Below are 14,787 nucleotides of genomic sequence, written 5' to 3' on the forward strand. Positions count from 1 at the left end.
AAGTATCTAGATGAAGTCAACCACCAAGGTGCTTGAGGATGCATCGATGGTGAAATTGTTGCTGAAGATGCTAAGATCTGGCAAAAAAAAAGAAGGATGCATTCTCATTTCCCACAAATGGCGTTAATCTATTGTTGCCAAAATTCAATCCGACGATGATGATCTCGCTTAAGTTCTGAAAATGTAGAGGGCATTGTTCGATTCATAATGGTGGAAGTTAATTTGCCTTAGAGAGTTGTGGATCTATATACAAAAAGAAAAGGCTCATTCGATTGGCTCCGGTAGAGCTCTCCAATGCCTAAGTTAAGTTAGGCTTTGGAGCAATAGTAGTAAAAAAAATGTAATAGATGATTAGAGTATGCTACCTTATTCTGGTTGCCTAGGCTCAAATTTGATTAGTGTGTGGCAAATGTGGAAATGGTCGGCCTGGTTTGGATCTGCTCGACATGTGGCTGATTTGGAGATGGTTAGCATGGTTCCAATCTAGATGAGGAGCTCGAGGACGTTATTCTCAACAAGAGTGTGGCATTGTCCTCGAGGATCTCTTCATTGGTGAGGTCCTCATGGAGTCTGAGACATCGACAGTGATGTCGATGTCATCGTGGCCAAATCAACTAACAATGACGGTGTTGGGGGTGACGAGGTCTAGTTAGAGCTCAAGGTCACCGGCAAGGATCACTCGATCTCTTCATGGAGTTCGACCTCAGAGTCAATGAACTCTGGTTGGTCCAGCATCATCTTGACAAAATTCAATTATGGCACCCATCGTGATTGGTTCTATCATGAGCTTAGCATGCAAATCCAGCCTTTGGAAGATCTTCTCAATAGGTGAGGGCCCCGATAGTGGGGTGCAGCTGCATGCAGCATTGGCGAGGACCTTGGCATAGAGATGGATCGAAGCAAATATAAGTGGCGTAGTAGTTGGAGTAGAGGACTTGTTCCATGGAGGTGAGCATGATCGCTTCACAAAAGGGGCGGATGGCTTCCTCGAAGGGGTCGATAGAGAAGACCATGTTGCTCTTGGCTTTCGTCTCATCGGTTTTGAGAGCTTGAGGAGGAGGCAATGAGGCTACCTTCAAGTACTTGAAAGGAATGAGAGGGGGCCAGTGGAAGCGAGTGAGGCCGTTGAATTTGGAAAAGGCCAGATCTAGATCTTTGAAGAGAAAGGAGAAAAAGGAGATGTAGCCTCATGGAATGATAGGCTACAAGCTTTTTGAATGTTAGACAGGCCCCATTCTTTGGTCATCCATGATCAAGAGAAAGGGAAAGATCCAGTGGGACATGCCTCTCCTCCCCTTATGGATTGGAGGAGGATGGAATCTATGGCATAGAAGACTCTTCTCGTGCATGCCACCCCATGCAACTATTATTCAGGCAAAACATCTGAGCGGAAATCGGTTGTTTTGGAAGATAAAAATCTCCTGATTTGTTGCAGCCTATCTTATTTGGATTCCTTAGTAACTACTCAAAAAATTTGAATTTATTTGAAATTGCCCACCACGTGTCCCTCCATAATAGGCAGCTTGGTTATATGCCATATCAATACCAAACTTCTACCATTCGTTGCGTTCGTTTTCACTCAGTTTCTGAAAAGCAATAAATATTCACTTTCAAACAGTGAGAGGATTTTCACTGGGTCAATTTAAAAAAGCAAAATGTTTCATATTACGTGTCAAGAGTAGTAGTACTTTTTCTTGTTAGATTTTTAAAAACAAAAAGTAGAAAATGAAAGCAATATCAAACCAGCCCTTACTATGCGTTTATTCAAGCTGATGGGCGGCATCCTAATTTTTTTGTTTATATTCAGCTTCTTACCACTTCAAACAACATAGGGAGGAAGAATCCAGAAGGTTAACTAACAAAGAAAAGGAGCCCATTGCAGAATCACACAAGGAAAGAACAGTAATTGGGAAAGAAATTAAACAAGGAATTTCCTTTTAAAATCGTACTTGTTGGACTAAGCCTAGCAAATTGCAAGAGAAAATTCACATATAAGCTTATATATCACTAGTATTTTCAAACTCCATTTTTGTGCTTTCACATTCACTGAAGAGCGAAAGTTGAACGCACATCTCACTATTTCCAGGGAAGATCTCCTCCTAGTTTTTTTAATTCAAGAAAACTCCTCTTATTAGCTCCTTGATGTGCTTCCTTAAACCAGCATTCTCATCACTTAGAATGCCAATGGGCAAAGAGAGCTGTCTAAGGACTTCTCTTTTCTCTTCATCTTTTGCTCTTATTTCAGCTCTCAGAATTTTATTCTCCTGTTTGAGCCTCTCTATTCCTTCATTCATCAGCTTCATCTCATCATCACTGCTCTTTTCATCTGCCACCTCTGTCATCTTGCTCAGGGTCATCGCCTTCGGACCGATCAGAATCAAAAGATTCTGAGGAAGATGCACACAACTTATCCATTGTGCTATTCAGATCAGGAGAACAGCTTCTGCTTCTTGAGGTGAGGGAGTCCAATGGTGTCGCATTCTGATGCCTTCCAAATTCTGATCTCAGCTGGTCATACTGCTCAGCTAATGAACGGTGAGCTCGATATAAATGTTCTACCATATCCACAAGTTTGTGGTCTCCTCTTATAGAACAATTCTGCGCACCGAGCGAAGGAGTCAGCGTCTCCTTCGATCAGTTCTAGCATTGCCTTGGTCTTCTCATCTAGCTCTGTTGAATTGAAAGAAAAGGACTTAATATTGCATAATTCACCATTAATCACATCTATCAGTCAACAAAATTCACTTACGTTGTTTTACTCTTGAATTTTGTGAGAATTTTTAGTCCTTTCTTGCACACTACGGTAGGCAGATCATGAGAAAATCCATGTTTAACATGTTAAGATGGCAAGATACTAAGAAAATGCAAGCAGAAAGCTCCTTTGCTGATATGGATTCTTCTCAAATGCTTCAATCTGGTATCTAGAAAAAACTTGTAATGGGTAAACAGCCAGAAGTTACATCAAGACCATAGAGCTCGAAGTTCATGCTTACAGATGTTTGTCAACCTAAAGTCTTTTGTGCAACTGACAATTGCAACTTGGGACTGTTAATGAGCCATCTGACTAACAAATATTATCCTATGAATTTTGGGTAGGGCAAATCCGGCGAAAGTAACTGTTTCCAGGTACTTGTAGGTACTTTCGTAATGAGTTAGTTAGGACTCCACCAAAATAAAGCTTGCTTACCATGTTTGAGCTTTTCATGCTTCGTAAACTCATAAAACCATAGCATGCAGTAAACCATGAAGGAGAGAAGGTCTTCTTTAGAAAAAAATATATGCTGAAGATCCAGAAAAATTTAGGGATTCTATTGCAAAGGATTGAGAGGTAAAATGCCAAGAAAGATAAATTAAGAAAAGGAATAGCAACTTGGTCCATATTTCTTATCATTCATGGAAAAGGTGGCAGCACTTTGACACGAATTTTGTCTCTTGATAGATCAAATCTATGCGGCGCCCCGATGTCACCTGCACAAAGGAGAATGCACAAAAAATATGAGAAAAGGCAAGGCAATATGCACAAAAAATACAAAAAAATACAAGGCAATATGCTCAGATATGATACTGTACAGTATTTTTATTAATTAAATCAAAAAAATACAAGTCTATACAATCACTCAGACTACAATTAGGGACTCAGGAGGTAGGGAAGGTAACAATGGACACTATAAGAATCCGTGAGAAAACCGTTCCACTGAATTGTTCTCGTCCACCCTTCTAAGAGCATCTACCTAAATCCCATCTCGGGGGTTCTAAAGTACCGAGCAATATTGCATTTTCATGGCTCGCTTTTGGAAGGCCCGACATGATGAAAACACCCCAAAATCCATCCAAAATAAGAAAAAATAGTGTGATGGTGGTTGCTCATGCTATCTAGTTACAAAGTATGTATAAGACTATGTTAGAGATCATTTTGCTTTGCATCCTGAAATGAAAAAGTGCAATCTGACCATGATAGTTTATGAAGCTTCGACAAAAAATTCAGCTTAGCCGTTGAAATATTCAGGATTTGCTTCCAATGCAGTTGAGCTAATCATCATAAACAAGTATTGTATGTTCATCCAAGATTCCCTTGCCATTTTCATCACCTTCCAAAATAAAAAAGGAAAACTGTTGCGGCCAATCGCCTCGTCGTCTGATCGCCGGGGAATGAGCGTCTGCAAAAAAAGAAGTCCACACTGACCGGAGGCGGCTCCGACGGGGACCCTCCGACGGTCAAGTCAGAGAGGTGACTGGGCAACAGTGAAATGAAGACAGAGAGCTCAATCGAGAGAGAGAGAGGGAGAAGAGTGAGCCTGTGGTTTCGAAATCGAGAAGTGGAGAGATCCCTTGCACTGTTGCCTTCCCCGATTTATATAGTGGAGCACGGTATGGTGCCGTCATTAATGGCGCGGACAATTGAGAAATTGTCAACTCACTGTAGACTGTCAGAGCCGCCGTGAAAGTGTCATATCGCCGTGGGGCTGTCAAATCACTAGGGTTGACAACGCCCTCGGCGGGACAATGCCCCTAGGTGACCGTGCCGCATGTTGCTGTCAGAACTGACAAGCTCTGGCGGCTGTACGGCGATCGAAGGAGTCGACCGACCCTAGGTCGGCGGCCAGCTGAGTGGCGTCGGGCCCCTCTGTTGGTCGGCGAGTCTTACGTGAGTCGGCCATCAGACTTCTAGGTTCAGTCGGTCGGAAAAAGTATGCCCGACCGACACATCCTCAGTCGGTTATGGGCCGTTAATTGGCCGGTGATGGTGCCCGTCAGTCGGTCGCTCCGACTGTCGGTCGGTCGGTCGGTCCCTCCGGCCGTCGGTCGGTCGGTCGGTCCCTCCGCCTGTCGGTCGGTCGGTCGGCCCCTCCGGCCGTCAGTCAGTCGGTCAGTGGGTATTCCCCAACAGTTGCCCCCCTCCACTCCTGAGTCGGACGGTGAGCTGGCCGATGCCTTGATTTGGGCAGCAACCCCGGGCGAACAGGAGTGGATTCGTCGTATGCCAGATTCCGACCGTACCGCGGGTTGATACGATGTCAGGCGTCTCATGAATGTCGAGCGATTCGCTGGCGTCAGACGTCTAGTCGGTGTCAGATGTCACGTCGACGTCAGGTGGTCGGGTGCCGGACGATTCGGTGTCAGACGACCGGATATCCGGCGCCTTCTGGGGAACGCAGACCGTCGCGGTGCGTTGTCAGGCGTCCCATCAGGAACGCGAATCACCGCGGGCGCTTTAATTCAGAACTGCGGCCCCGTTTGCCACGTGTCGGAGGTGGTTGGGCCGGCGCCCCTCGCATTTAATATGGGCGGTGCGGCCGTCCCGAGATGGGCGCGCCGAATCATCAGGCCGAAAGGAGGGCCCGGAAGCCGCCACGTGTTGCACATCCGTGAGGCTTCGGTTGGCGCGGAGGCATCTCGACCGTCGGACGGCCCTATATATATAGGACCATCCGGACCCAGGACCCCATTGTTGATGTTTTGCTGCAGAAACTCTGTCCGGGCGATTTCTCAGTCGTCGCCGGCAGTCGCCCTTTCTCCTGCTCCCAAAAGGGTTCTCTTCCGGTTCGTGGCCTTCTTTCTTTTCTTCCCCTTCTTCTTCTTCCTCTTCACTTCTTCTTCTTCTTGTTCGGTTCTGGTGTGATGGCCGAAAATCCGTCTCGGAGAGCTCGGTCGGAAAATCCGACCGACGACTCTCGGTCGACTCCGGAAGTTGAGGTTTCCTCGCTTTCGGAGCCGAACGTTGATCGGCTTCGGGAGCAGTATCACATCCCGAAGCAGTTTCAACTCTCCGCCCCAGGGGCCGGCGGTCGGGTTAACAACCCTCCGTTGGGCCAACTGGCGTTGTATGTCGAAGATCTTCGCGCGGGTCTTCGGCTCCCAATTTCGGAGTTCGTCCGAAATCTGCTGAATTATTACGGACTTTGTCCGGCGCAATTGGCGCCGAACTCTGTCCGACTGATAATCAGCTTCGCGCTGTTGTGTCAGCTTTTGCCGACCAACCCTCATATCTCGCTCTTCCGGGCATTCTTTGTGCTCCGACCCCACCCTAAGGCCCGAGGGTGGTGGCTCTTCAACCCCCGGAAGGATCTTTCCTTCATCACTGGTCTTCCATCGTCCATCCATGGATGGAAGAACCAGTTTTTCTTTGTCTCATCTCTTTCTCCTTAGGGCTTCCCTTCCCACTGGGGCGTGCCCCGAACCGAAGCAAATGACAACAGCCGGGTGGAGGCGGACGACCGAGAGGACTTCCACCGACTTAAAGACATGTCGGTCCCAAAGCAGAGGGAGCTTGTTACCGAACAAGCTCTCTATGACGCCGGTCTGAGCTCGGTCCCCCAACTAGGTATCGCCCGATCCCCCGGTCCTCTTTTCATTCGGCCCTTTGTCCGGCTCTTTGATTAACATATCAGTCGGTATCGCAGGGACACCTCCAAGGATGCGGCCAACCGACGTCGAGATTCGACAGTTTGCGGCAAGGAAGAGGCCGGTATCGGGGGCAGGACCTTCGCATCCTCCGAAGAAGCCTACTCCAGTGGTGCCGACCGTCGAAGCGTCGGCGATCGATCAATCGGAGCCGGTCATAGCGCTCGCGGCTCCGGCAGCGCATCCGGAGGCGAGGCCGGTGGAAGAAGCGGTCGAAGGAACATCGACGGCCTCACCGGCGGCGGTGGAGCCGGATGACGTTCGGGAAATCGAACATCATCCGGCGGCGTCTGTGGCCGCAACGGGGGGTGCTGGTTCAACCTCAAGCATCCCCTCGCTGCCGGTTCCGTCGGTCGGGGCGGCCGATCGAGGGAAGGCCCCGATGGACCCCGCGAACGAAACAAGGTCGGGGAGTCGCACTGTGCCGCCCAGCGCACAGTTTCCCGAAGGGGCGTCGGCATTGGCCGACCACAACCTGGCGAGGAGGCTGTGCCAGGGGATCCTCCTCCCGGCCGACATGGAGGCATTAAGGTCTCGGCAAGTGACCGAGATGCTGTCTTCGTTCTACCCGACCATGATCGAGGTAAGTCTTGTTTCACCTCTTTTTTCCTTAGAATTTTCATCACTTTATTTTCCTGACGAAACACTTGCATCGGCAGCTGATCTACACCATGTCGGAGCTTGAAGCCGGATACCGGAGGTTCAGGAACGTTCGGGCGGCTTGGAAGGAGAGGTCGGCGGCGGCCGAGGCCGATCGGGCAATGTTGGTCGACCACCTAAAGCAGTCGGCCGACCGGGAGGCCAAGTTGGTAGACGAAGTCTCCCGGCTTGGGGTCAAGCTAAGGTCGGCCAAAAAGGAAGCCAAACGCAAGGGTCGGACCGTGCATCGTCTGCGGTGAGAGCGGGATGGCGTCGCCGCCGAACTCGAAGGTGAGCGCGAGCAGCTTCGGGTCAGCCTGGAGAAGCTCGCCAAAGCCGAGGAGGACTTGTCAATCGCCCAGGCCGATGCCGACATAGCGAAGGCAGAAGCAGAGTCGGCAAAGGACTCGCTCGGCCGGGCGGAAGAAGAAGCAAGGTCGGCGAAGGAGTCGGCCAGTCGGGCGGTGGAGGACTTCCGTGCCACCGACCAGTATCGGGAGGAAATGCAGGAGTCCGGCTTCGCGTCGTACCGGGTGGGGTACGAGGACGGTCGGGATGCGGTCCATGCCTTGTACCCGGAGCTGGACCTCAGCAGCATCATCCTGCCGGGGGCCGAGGAGCAAGCCACCGAGGAGATGGCCGACCAGCCATCGGGAGGCGTCGTCGTGGCGGAGGAAGCCGTCCTGGAGCATGTGGCGCCGACTACCAGCCCCCCGCCGACCGACGGTCCTGCTTCGGCCATCGACCCAGCGCCGATCGTGGTCGATACACCGATTATCCCCGATCTTCCGTCGGTCGAGGAGATCGACTCAGAAGGATGATCGGGCCTTGCCGACTTTGGTTTCTTTTGTCTTTTCCTTTTTTGGAATACTTGTAATCGGGCTTCGACCCGACTTTGTAAACTTCCTTTTGACTTTGAATGAAAACTTCCTTTACTTTTTTCTCTACTCGGTCTTCTTCTTGTGTATTGTTGGATGTCTTCGTAAGTCGCTAACTCATATAAGTCGCTAACTCATATAGGTCGGTTAGGACGTTCGGCAACTCGTGCCGCCACGAAGGTAGAGTAAGTCCCGACTTTGGATCGGCCTTTGATAGTCAAGGTCGTCAGTCGGGCGCGTCTGTTGAGTCGGGAGCCGACCGACCGTGGTAAAGGATCGATAGTCGGGTCCCCTCTGACGCATTCAGTCGAATGTCATCCGGCGCATTCGGTCGAGGGACCATCGATAAGTCGGACCCCGATACCCTTGTGTCGGGTATTTGTACTGCACCTCACGATATACGGTGGTAAGCCGAATATCTTCCGACCGGCCGTAGCCCGGTCGGTGAATCATGAATGCGACTGAGGTCGCATTGTGCGATAGACGGTGGTAAGCCGAATATCCTTCGACCGGTCGTAGCTCGGTCGGGAGTCGCGACGTCGGTCGCGCAGGCATTTCGCCTTTCTTTGGTCGGGGCCCGATCGGCGTGTTAGCCGATGGTCTGGTCCGAAAGTTCGACCGTAGAAGGAGTGTCAACTCCCGTCAATATAGATGCATCGGTCCTCGTAAGAGTCCGATGTGTCGTCGAAGGTCGAAGGAGTGTAACTCCCGTCCATATGGATGCATCGATCCTTGTAAGAGTCTGATGCGTCACCGACGATAGGGTCGTCGGTTTCAGGCGGATACCAAGTCCAAGTCGGCATGTCGGGGCTTGAGCTTGGTGAGCGCCGATCGTTAGTGGAAGAGTTAAAACTTCGAGATTTCAAACTGGATTTGTATTCCGACTGGTCAAGTACAGAGTTCATTGGTAGTACAATTTCAGGTTGTCGGCGTTCCATGTTCGGGGAATGGGTTTCCCTTCAAGGGTCTCCAGTCGGTAGGCTCTCGGACCATAGGTGTCTGCTACCTTGTAGGGCCCTTCCCAGTTCGGAGCCAGCTTCCCTTGGTCCAGGGGCTTCGAGACCTCTGTCTTCCTCAGGACTAAGTCACCAGGCCTGAAAAGCTTTGGTCTGACTTTGGCGTTGTAATACCGAGCAACCTTCTGTCGGTACGAAGCCATGCGAATTTGAGCCTCGTTTTGCAGTTCGGGGAGGAGGTCTAGGTCGGCCCTCCGACACTCGGAGTTGTTCGGCTCTTGATACCGCTCGACCCTTGAAGACGGCAGTCCAATCTCGAGCGGGATCATGGCCTCCGTTCCATAGGCCAAGCTGAAAGGCGACTCTCCGGTCGGAACGCGGGGGGTCATTCGGTAAGCCCACAGAACGGAGCCTAGCTTGTCGACCTAGAGGCCTTTGGCTTCATTCAGTCGGGTCTTAAGTCCGTGGAGTAAGGTCCGGTTGGTCACCTCGACTTCGTCGTTGGACTGTGGGTGCCCGACTGAAGTCAGTCGGTGCGTGATGTGGAATCTCACGCAGAAATCCCTGAAGTCTTGGTTGTCGAATTGCCGCCCATTGTCGGTGATGATAGTATGCGGCAATCCGAACCTGAAGATGATAGATTTTTGAACAAAGTCCTCCATCTTCCGCTCGGTGATCTGCGCCAAGGGTTCGGCCTCCACCCATTTGGTGAAGTAGTCGATGGCGACAACTATGAACTTTCTTTGACCCGATGCTGGAGGAAAAGGGCCGAGAATATCGACCCCCCACTGAGCGAAGGGCCATGAAGCAATAATAAGAGCGATTTGGCTGGCCGGTTGGTGTTGAATGTTGGCGCACTTCTGACAAGGTTCGCACCTCCGAACCAATTCGACCGCGTCCTTCCTCATGGTAGGCCAATAGTAACCTTGTCGCAGGACCTTGTAGGCCAGAGACTTGCCCCCCAAGTGATTCCCGCAAATTCCTTCGTGCACTTCTCGGAGAGCATAGTCGGCGTCGGTCGGTCCCAAGCACCTGAGCAAGGGGAGGGAGAACGACCTCTTGTAGAGTTGGCCGTCCATGATTACATATTGGGAGGCCGACCATCGGAGCCGCTTGGCCTCCGCGGGATCCTCGGGGCCGATCCCGTCGGTCAAATACCGGACGATCGGGTCCATCCAGCTCGGTTCGACCGTTAGCTGCTGTACTTCTTCAGCCCGATCGATGCTCGGCTGCTCGAGGTTCTCCACAAATATCCGACCCAAAGAGTCGAAAGCCGAAGTCGCCAGTCTGGAGAGTGCATCGGCACGAGCGTTCTCCGACCTAGAGATGTGGGAAATTTTAAAATACCTGAGGCGTGCCACGAGGTCCTTTACTTTCTGAAGGTATTTGACCATGGTCGGATCTCGTGCCTCGAATTCGTCCTTGACCTACCCCACGATCAGCTGAGAGTCGGAGAATGCCCGGAGGCTGTCGACGCCCAGTTCCCTCGCCATCCTCAAGCCGATGAGGAGTGCTTCATACTCGGCTTGGTTGTTGGAGGCCTTGAAGTCGAATCGGAGGGCATACTCGATGACCACCCCATCCGAATTTGTGAGCAGGAGCCCGGCCCCGCTCCCCTGAGCGTTTGAAGCTCCGTCGATGTGCAGTACCCAGGTGGAGACCGGATCTGGCTCGGAGACCGCGTCTCGTCCCGGGTCCGCAGCTCCCGACCCTTGGTCGGTTGTCGGGCACTCGGCGATGAAGTCGGCCAAGACCTGAGCCTTCAAGGCAGGCCGCGGTCGGTACTGAATGTCGAACTCGCTGAGCTTCATCGCCCATTTTGCCAGTCGTCCAGATGTATCCGATCGGCGCAATATCGCCCTTAGGGGCTGGTTGGTGAGAACCACTATGGCATGAGCCTGGAAGTATGGACGGAGTCGTTGCGCGGAGACGATCAGGTTGAAAATCATCTTTTCCGTCTCCGAATATCTGGCTTCGGCACCGTGGAGCACCTTACTGGTATAATAGATAGGCTGATGGGTTCGGTTCGTGTTTTCTCGGACGAGCACCGAACTGACCGCCTCAGAAGATGTGGCCAAGTAGAGATACAAGGTCTCCCCGACCTGCGGCTTTACGAGCAGCGGTGGAGAAGCCAAGTACTTCTTCAGGTCTTCGAAGGCCCGTTGGCACTCATCCGACCAAGAAAAACCATTTGCCTGGCGCAAAGTTTTGAAAAACGGGAGGCACCTTTCAGCTGATCGAGAAATGAATCGGCTAAGAGCGACGATTTTTCCGTTCAGCTGTTGGAACTCCTTCTTGGTGTTCGGATGACGCATGTCGAGGATCGCCTTTATTTTCTCAGGGTTGGCCTCAATCCCTCTCTGAGAAACGAGGAATCCGAGGAACTTCCCTGAGGTCACCCCAAAAGCGCACTTGGTCGGATTGAGCTTCATTCGGTGTCGTCGTAGAGTGCGGAAGGTCTCATCGAGATCCCGAACATGATCCGGGATCTGCGCACTTTTCACCAGCATGTCGTCCACGTATACCTCCATGTTGCGCCCGATCTGGTCTTTAAAGACCTTATTGACAAGTCGCTGGTAGGTGGCGCCGGCGTTCTTCAGTCCGAAGGGCATCACCCGATAGCAGTAGAGGCCCTTGGGAGTGACGAACGCGGTATGCTCCTCATCTTCCGACGCCATCCAGATCTGGTTGTACCCGACGAAGGCGTCCATGAAGCTGAGCAGTCGAAATTCGGACGTCACGTCCACCAGCTGGTCGATCTTTGGAAGTGGAAAGCTATCTTTTGGGCAGGCTCGGTTCAGGTCGGTATAGTCGATGCAGATTCTCCACTTCCCGTTGGCTTTTTTGACCATGACAACATTGGCGAGCCAATCGGGATACGTGGATTCTCGGATGAAGCCCGCTTCGAGTAGCTTGTCCACTTCTTCGTCGATGGCCCTCTGCCTCTCTGGAGCGAAGGACCTTTTCTTCTGCCTCACCGGCCTCATCGTCGGGTCGATGTTGAGTCGGTGGGTTATTGTCTCTGGGGGGATGCCCGACATATCTGCTGCCGACCAAGCAAATATGTCGGCATTGGCCGTCAGCAGCTCCGTCAATCGTCGTCGTTCGGGGTCGGGCAGTTGAGACCCGACCCAAACCTTTCGATCTGGATTTTTCGCTATCGGGATCGCCACGAGCTGCTCGGCCGGCGAACCTCGTTCTTCCTCCTCCCGCTGGTCCAGCTTGTCGATCGTCAGGAAGCCCTTCGACTCATCGTTTTGAGTGGAGATCTGGAAGCATCGTCGGGCGAGCTGTTGATCCCCGCGCATCTCCCCGACCCCATTTTTGGTCGGGAATCGAACGAGGAGATGGTACATCGAGATGATTGCCTTGAGGGCGTTCAGTCCGGGTCGTCCAAGTATGGTGTTGTAGGCCGAAGACACTTGGACGACCGCAAAAGTTAAGTGGACCATGCTTTGTCGTGGTTCGGTGCCGGCCGTCACAGGCAGGGTAATTTCTCCTTCCGTCGTGACAGCATCCCCGGCAAAGCCGATCAAGGGCATAGAGACCCTCTTAAGTCAGTCGGTTGACAGTTGCATCCGGGAGAAGGTCGAGTAAAACAAAACATTCGTCGAACTTCCATTATCAACAAAAAAATTTTTTACATCATAATTTGCTATCGTTGCCGAAACAACAACAGCATCGTCGTGGGGAGTTTGGATGCCCCGAACGTCTTCCTCCGTAAAAGTGATTACGTCGTCCGGGCGCGGCTTTTTCGTCGGCTCCCCTCCCGCAGACGTCCCCGGGCCCAGCCGCTTGGAGATCATATTGATGACTCCGGCCGTCGGCTGATTAGTCGCCGCTTCTTCAGTCGGCCGGGGTCGTCGATCGACAACTGGTTGGGTCGGCGGGTTCTTCCAAAATTTATCGAGATACCCCCGGCGGATGAGGGCTTCGATCTCATCCTTAAGCTGGATGCACTGCTCGGTGTTGTGGCCGTGGCCTCAGTGAAATCGACAGTACTTCCGACGGTCGAGGCCTTTTACCTTCAGAGGCGGAGGCCGTCGCAGGTATTCCTCCCCCTCGATCTCCATCAGAATCTGTGCACGGGGAGCGGAGAGAGGAGTGTAGGAATCATACCTGGGGCGTGTCGGCCTTGGAATCTGTTGCCGGGGTGACTTTTGGATTCGTCGGGGTGGCGAGGCCCGACTATCGGTCGGGGGCCTGCTGGGTTCGGCGGGTTCCCGACCCTTCCTCCGCTTCTCTTTCGGGCCTCTGGGTTCGGCCAAGCGTCGGTCGGAAGCTCCTTCATCCGCGCGCATGTACTTGTATGCGCGCTCCAGTAGCTCGGCGTACGTCCGAGGGAGGGTCTTGTCCAGAGAGTAGGTGAATCGGGACGCCCTCAGCCCCCGTTTCATGGCTAAGATAGCCATGTCTTCGTTGAGGTTCCGGACCTCAAGCGTGGCCGTGTTGAATCGCGCCACGAAGTGTCGGAGCGTCTCATTCTCTCCTTGTTTGAGGGAGAAAAGGCTGTCCGACATTCGCGGCGGCTTCCGACTAGTGCTGAAGTGAGCCACGAAAGAGTGCTCGAGCTGTCCGAAGGAGTGGATACTTCCCGATCGAAGACCGGAGTACCAGGCCCTGGCAGCCTTACGGAGTGTGGCGGGGAAGCCGATGCAAAAAAGAGCATCGGTTGCCCCCTGGATCATCATGAGAGCTTTGTAGCTCTCAAGATGGTCGATCGGGTCGGTGGAGCCGTCGTATGGCTCCACGTGTGGCATCTTGAACCGACTGAGAATCGGTTCATCGAGAACTAGTCGAGAGAGAGGTTGGGCGGTCTGAAAGTCGACGTCATTCGAAGACTTCTGGCCGTCCACCTGCAACTGCGCGAGCCGACGGTCGATTTCCTCGAACCGGCGCTCGTAGTCGTCCGCCCGTCGGTGCTGGGAGACCCCAGGAGTGGAGTCTCTGGAAGATTCCGAGAGGGAGGCGGACGGCGTTCGCGGTCGCTTCTCCTTTCTCGCCCGTTCCAGCAGGGAAGGAGAGGGCTGCTGGGACCGTCGGTCATCGCGCCATGGCCGTCCCTCCTCCTCTCCGTGGGAGCGCTGTTGCGGGCGCTCGCACGGAGGCGACGGGGATCGACGCGGGCATTGGCGGCTGCTTCTGGAGGGCATCGAATGGGCCGCCGGTTGTTGCTGGAGGCTCTTGACCGCGTCCGTCAGTACGGTCATCTGCCGTACGATGGCTGCGATCTGCGCCTCCGTGGTCACCGCAGGGTGTGGAGAGCTGGGCTCCGCCGCCGAGGGTGACGGGGAGGCCTCTTCCCGGCGGGAAGAGCGCCTCGCCGACCCGGTGATCCTCGATCGCTGGGCTCTTATCTTCGTCATCATTCCCCCTTCCTGGTGCGCCAATCTGTTGCGGCCAATCGCCTCGTCGTCTGATCGTCGGGGAATGAGCGCCTGCAAAAAGAGAAGTCCACACTGACCGGAGGCGGCTCCGGCGGGGACCCTCTGACGGTCAAGTCAGAGAGGTGACTGGGCAACAGTGAAATGAAGACAGAGAGCTCAATCGAGAGAGAGAGGGAGAGGAGCGAGCCTGTGGTTTCGAAGTCGAGAAGTGGAGAGATCCCTTGCACTGTTGCCTTCCCCGATTTATATAGTGGAGCACGGTATGGCGCCGTCATTAATGACGCGGATAATTGAGGAATTGTCAACTCACTGTAGACTGTCAGAGCCGCCGTGAAAGTGTCATATCGCCGCGGGACTGTCAAATCACAGGGTTGACAACGCCCTCGGCGGGACAATGCCCCTAGGTGACCGTGCCGCATGTTGCTGTCAGAACTGACAAGCTCTGGCGGCTGTACGGCGATCGGAGGAGTCGACCGACCCTAGGTCGGCGGCCAGCTGAGTGGCGTCGGGCCCCTCTGTTGGTCG

General features: G+C 53.0%; 1 protein-coding gene across 1 annotated transcript; it reads right to left on the bottom strand.

The window, feature by feature from the left end:
• Positions 1-2,108: 2,108 nt before the first annotated feature.
• On the bottom strand, positions 2,109-2,987 carry LOC105059994 (protein NETWORKED 3A). Its single transcript, XM_073245170.1, is given in 4 exon segments — positions 2,109-2,346; positions 2,348-2,571; positions 2,573-2,670; positions 2,933-2,987. Coding segments are annotated over 4 exon segments (615 nt in total).
• Between the last annotated feature and the right edge of the window lie 11,800 nt (positions 2,988-14,787).

Source organism: Elaeis guineensis, chromosome 10 (assembly GCF_000442705.2).
Source record: "Elaeis guineensis isolate ETL-2024a chromosome 10, EG11, whole genome shotgun sequence".
NCBI lineage: Eukaryota > Viridiplantae > Streptophyta > Magnoliopsida > Arecales > Arecaceae > Elaeis > Elaeis guineensis.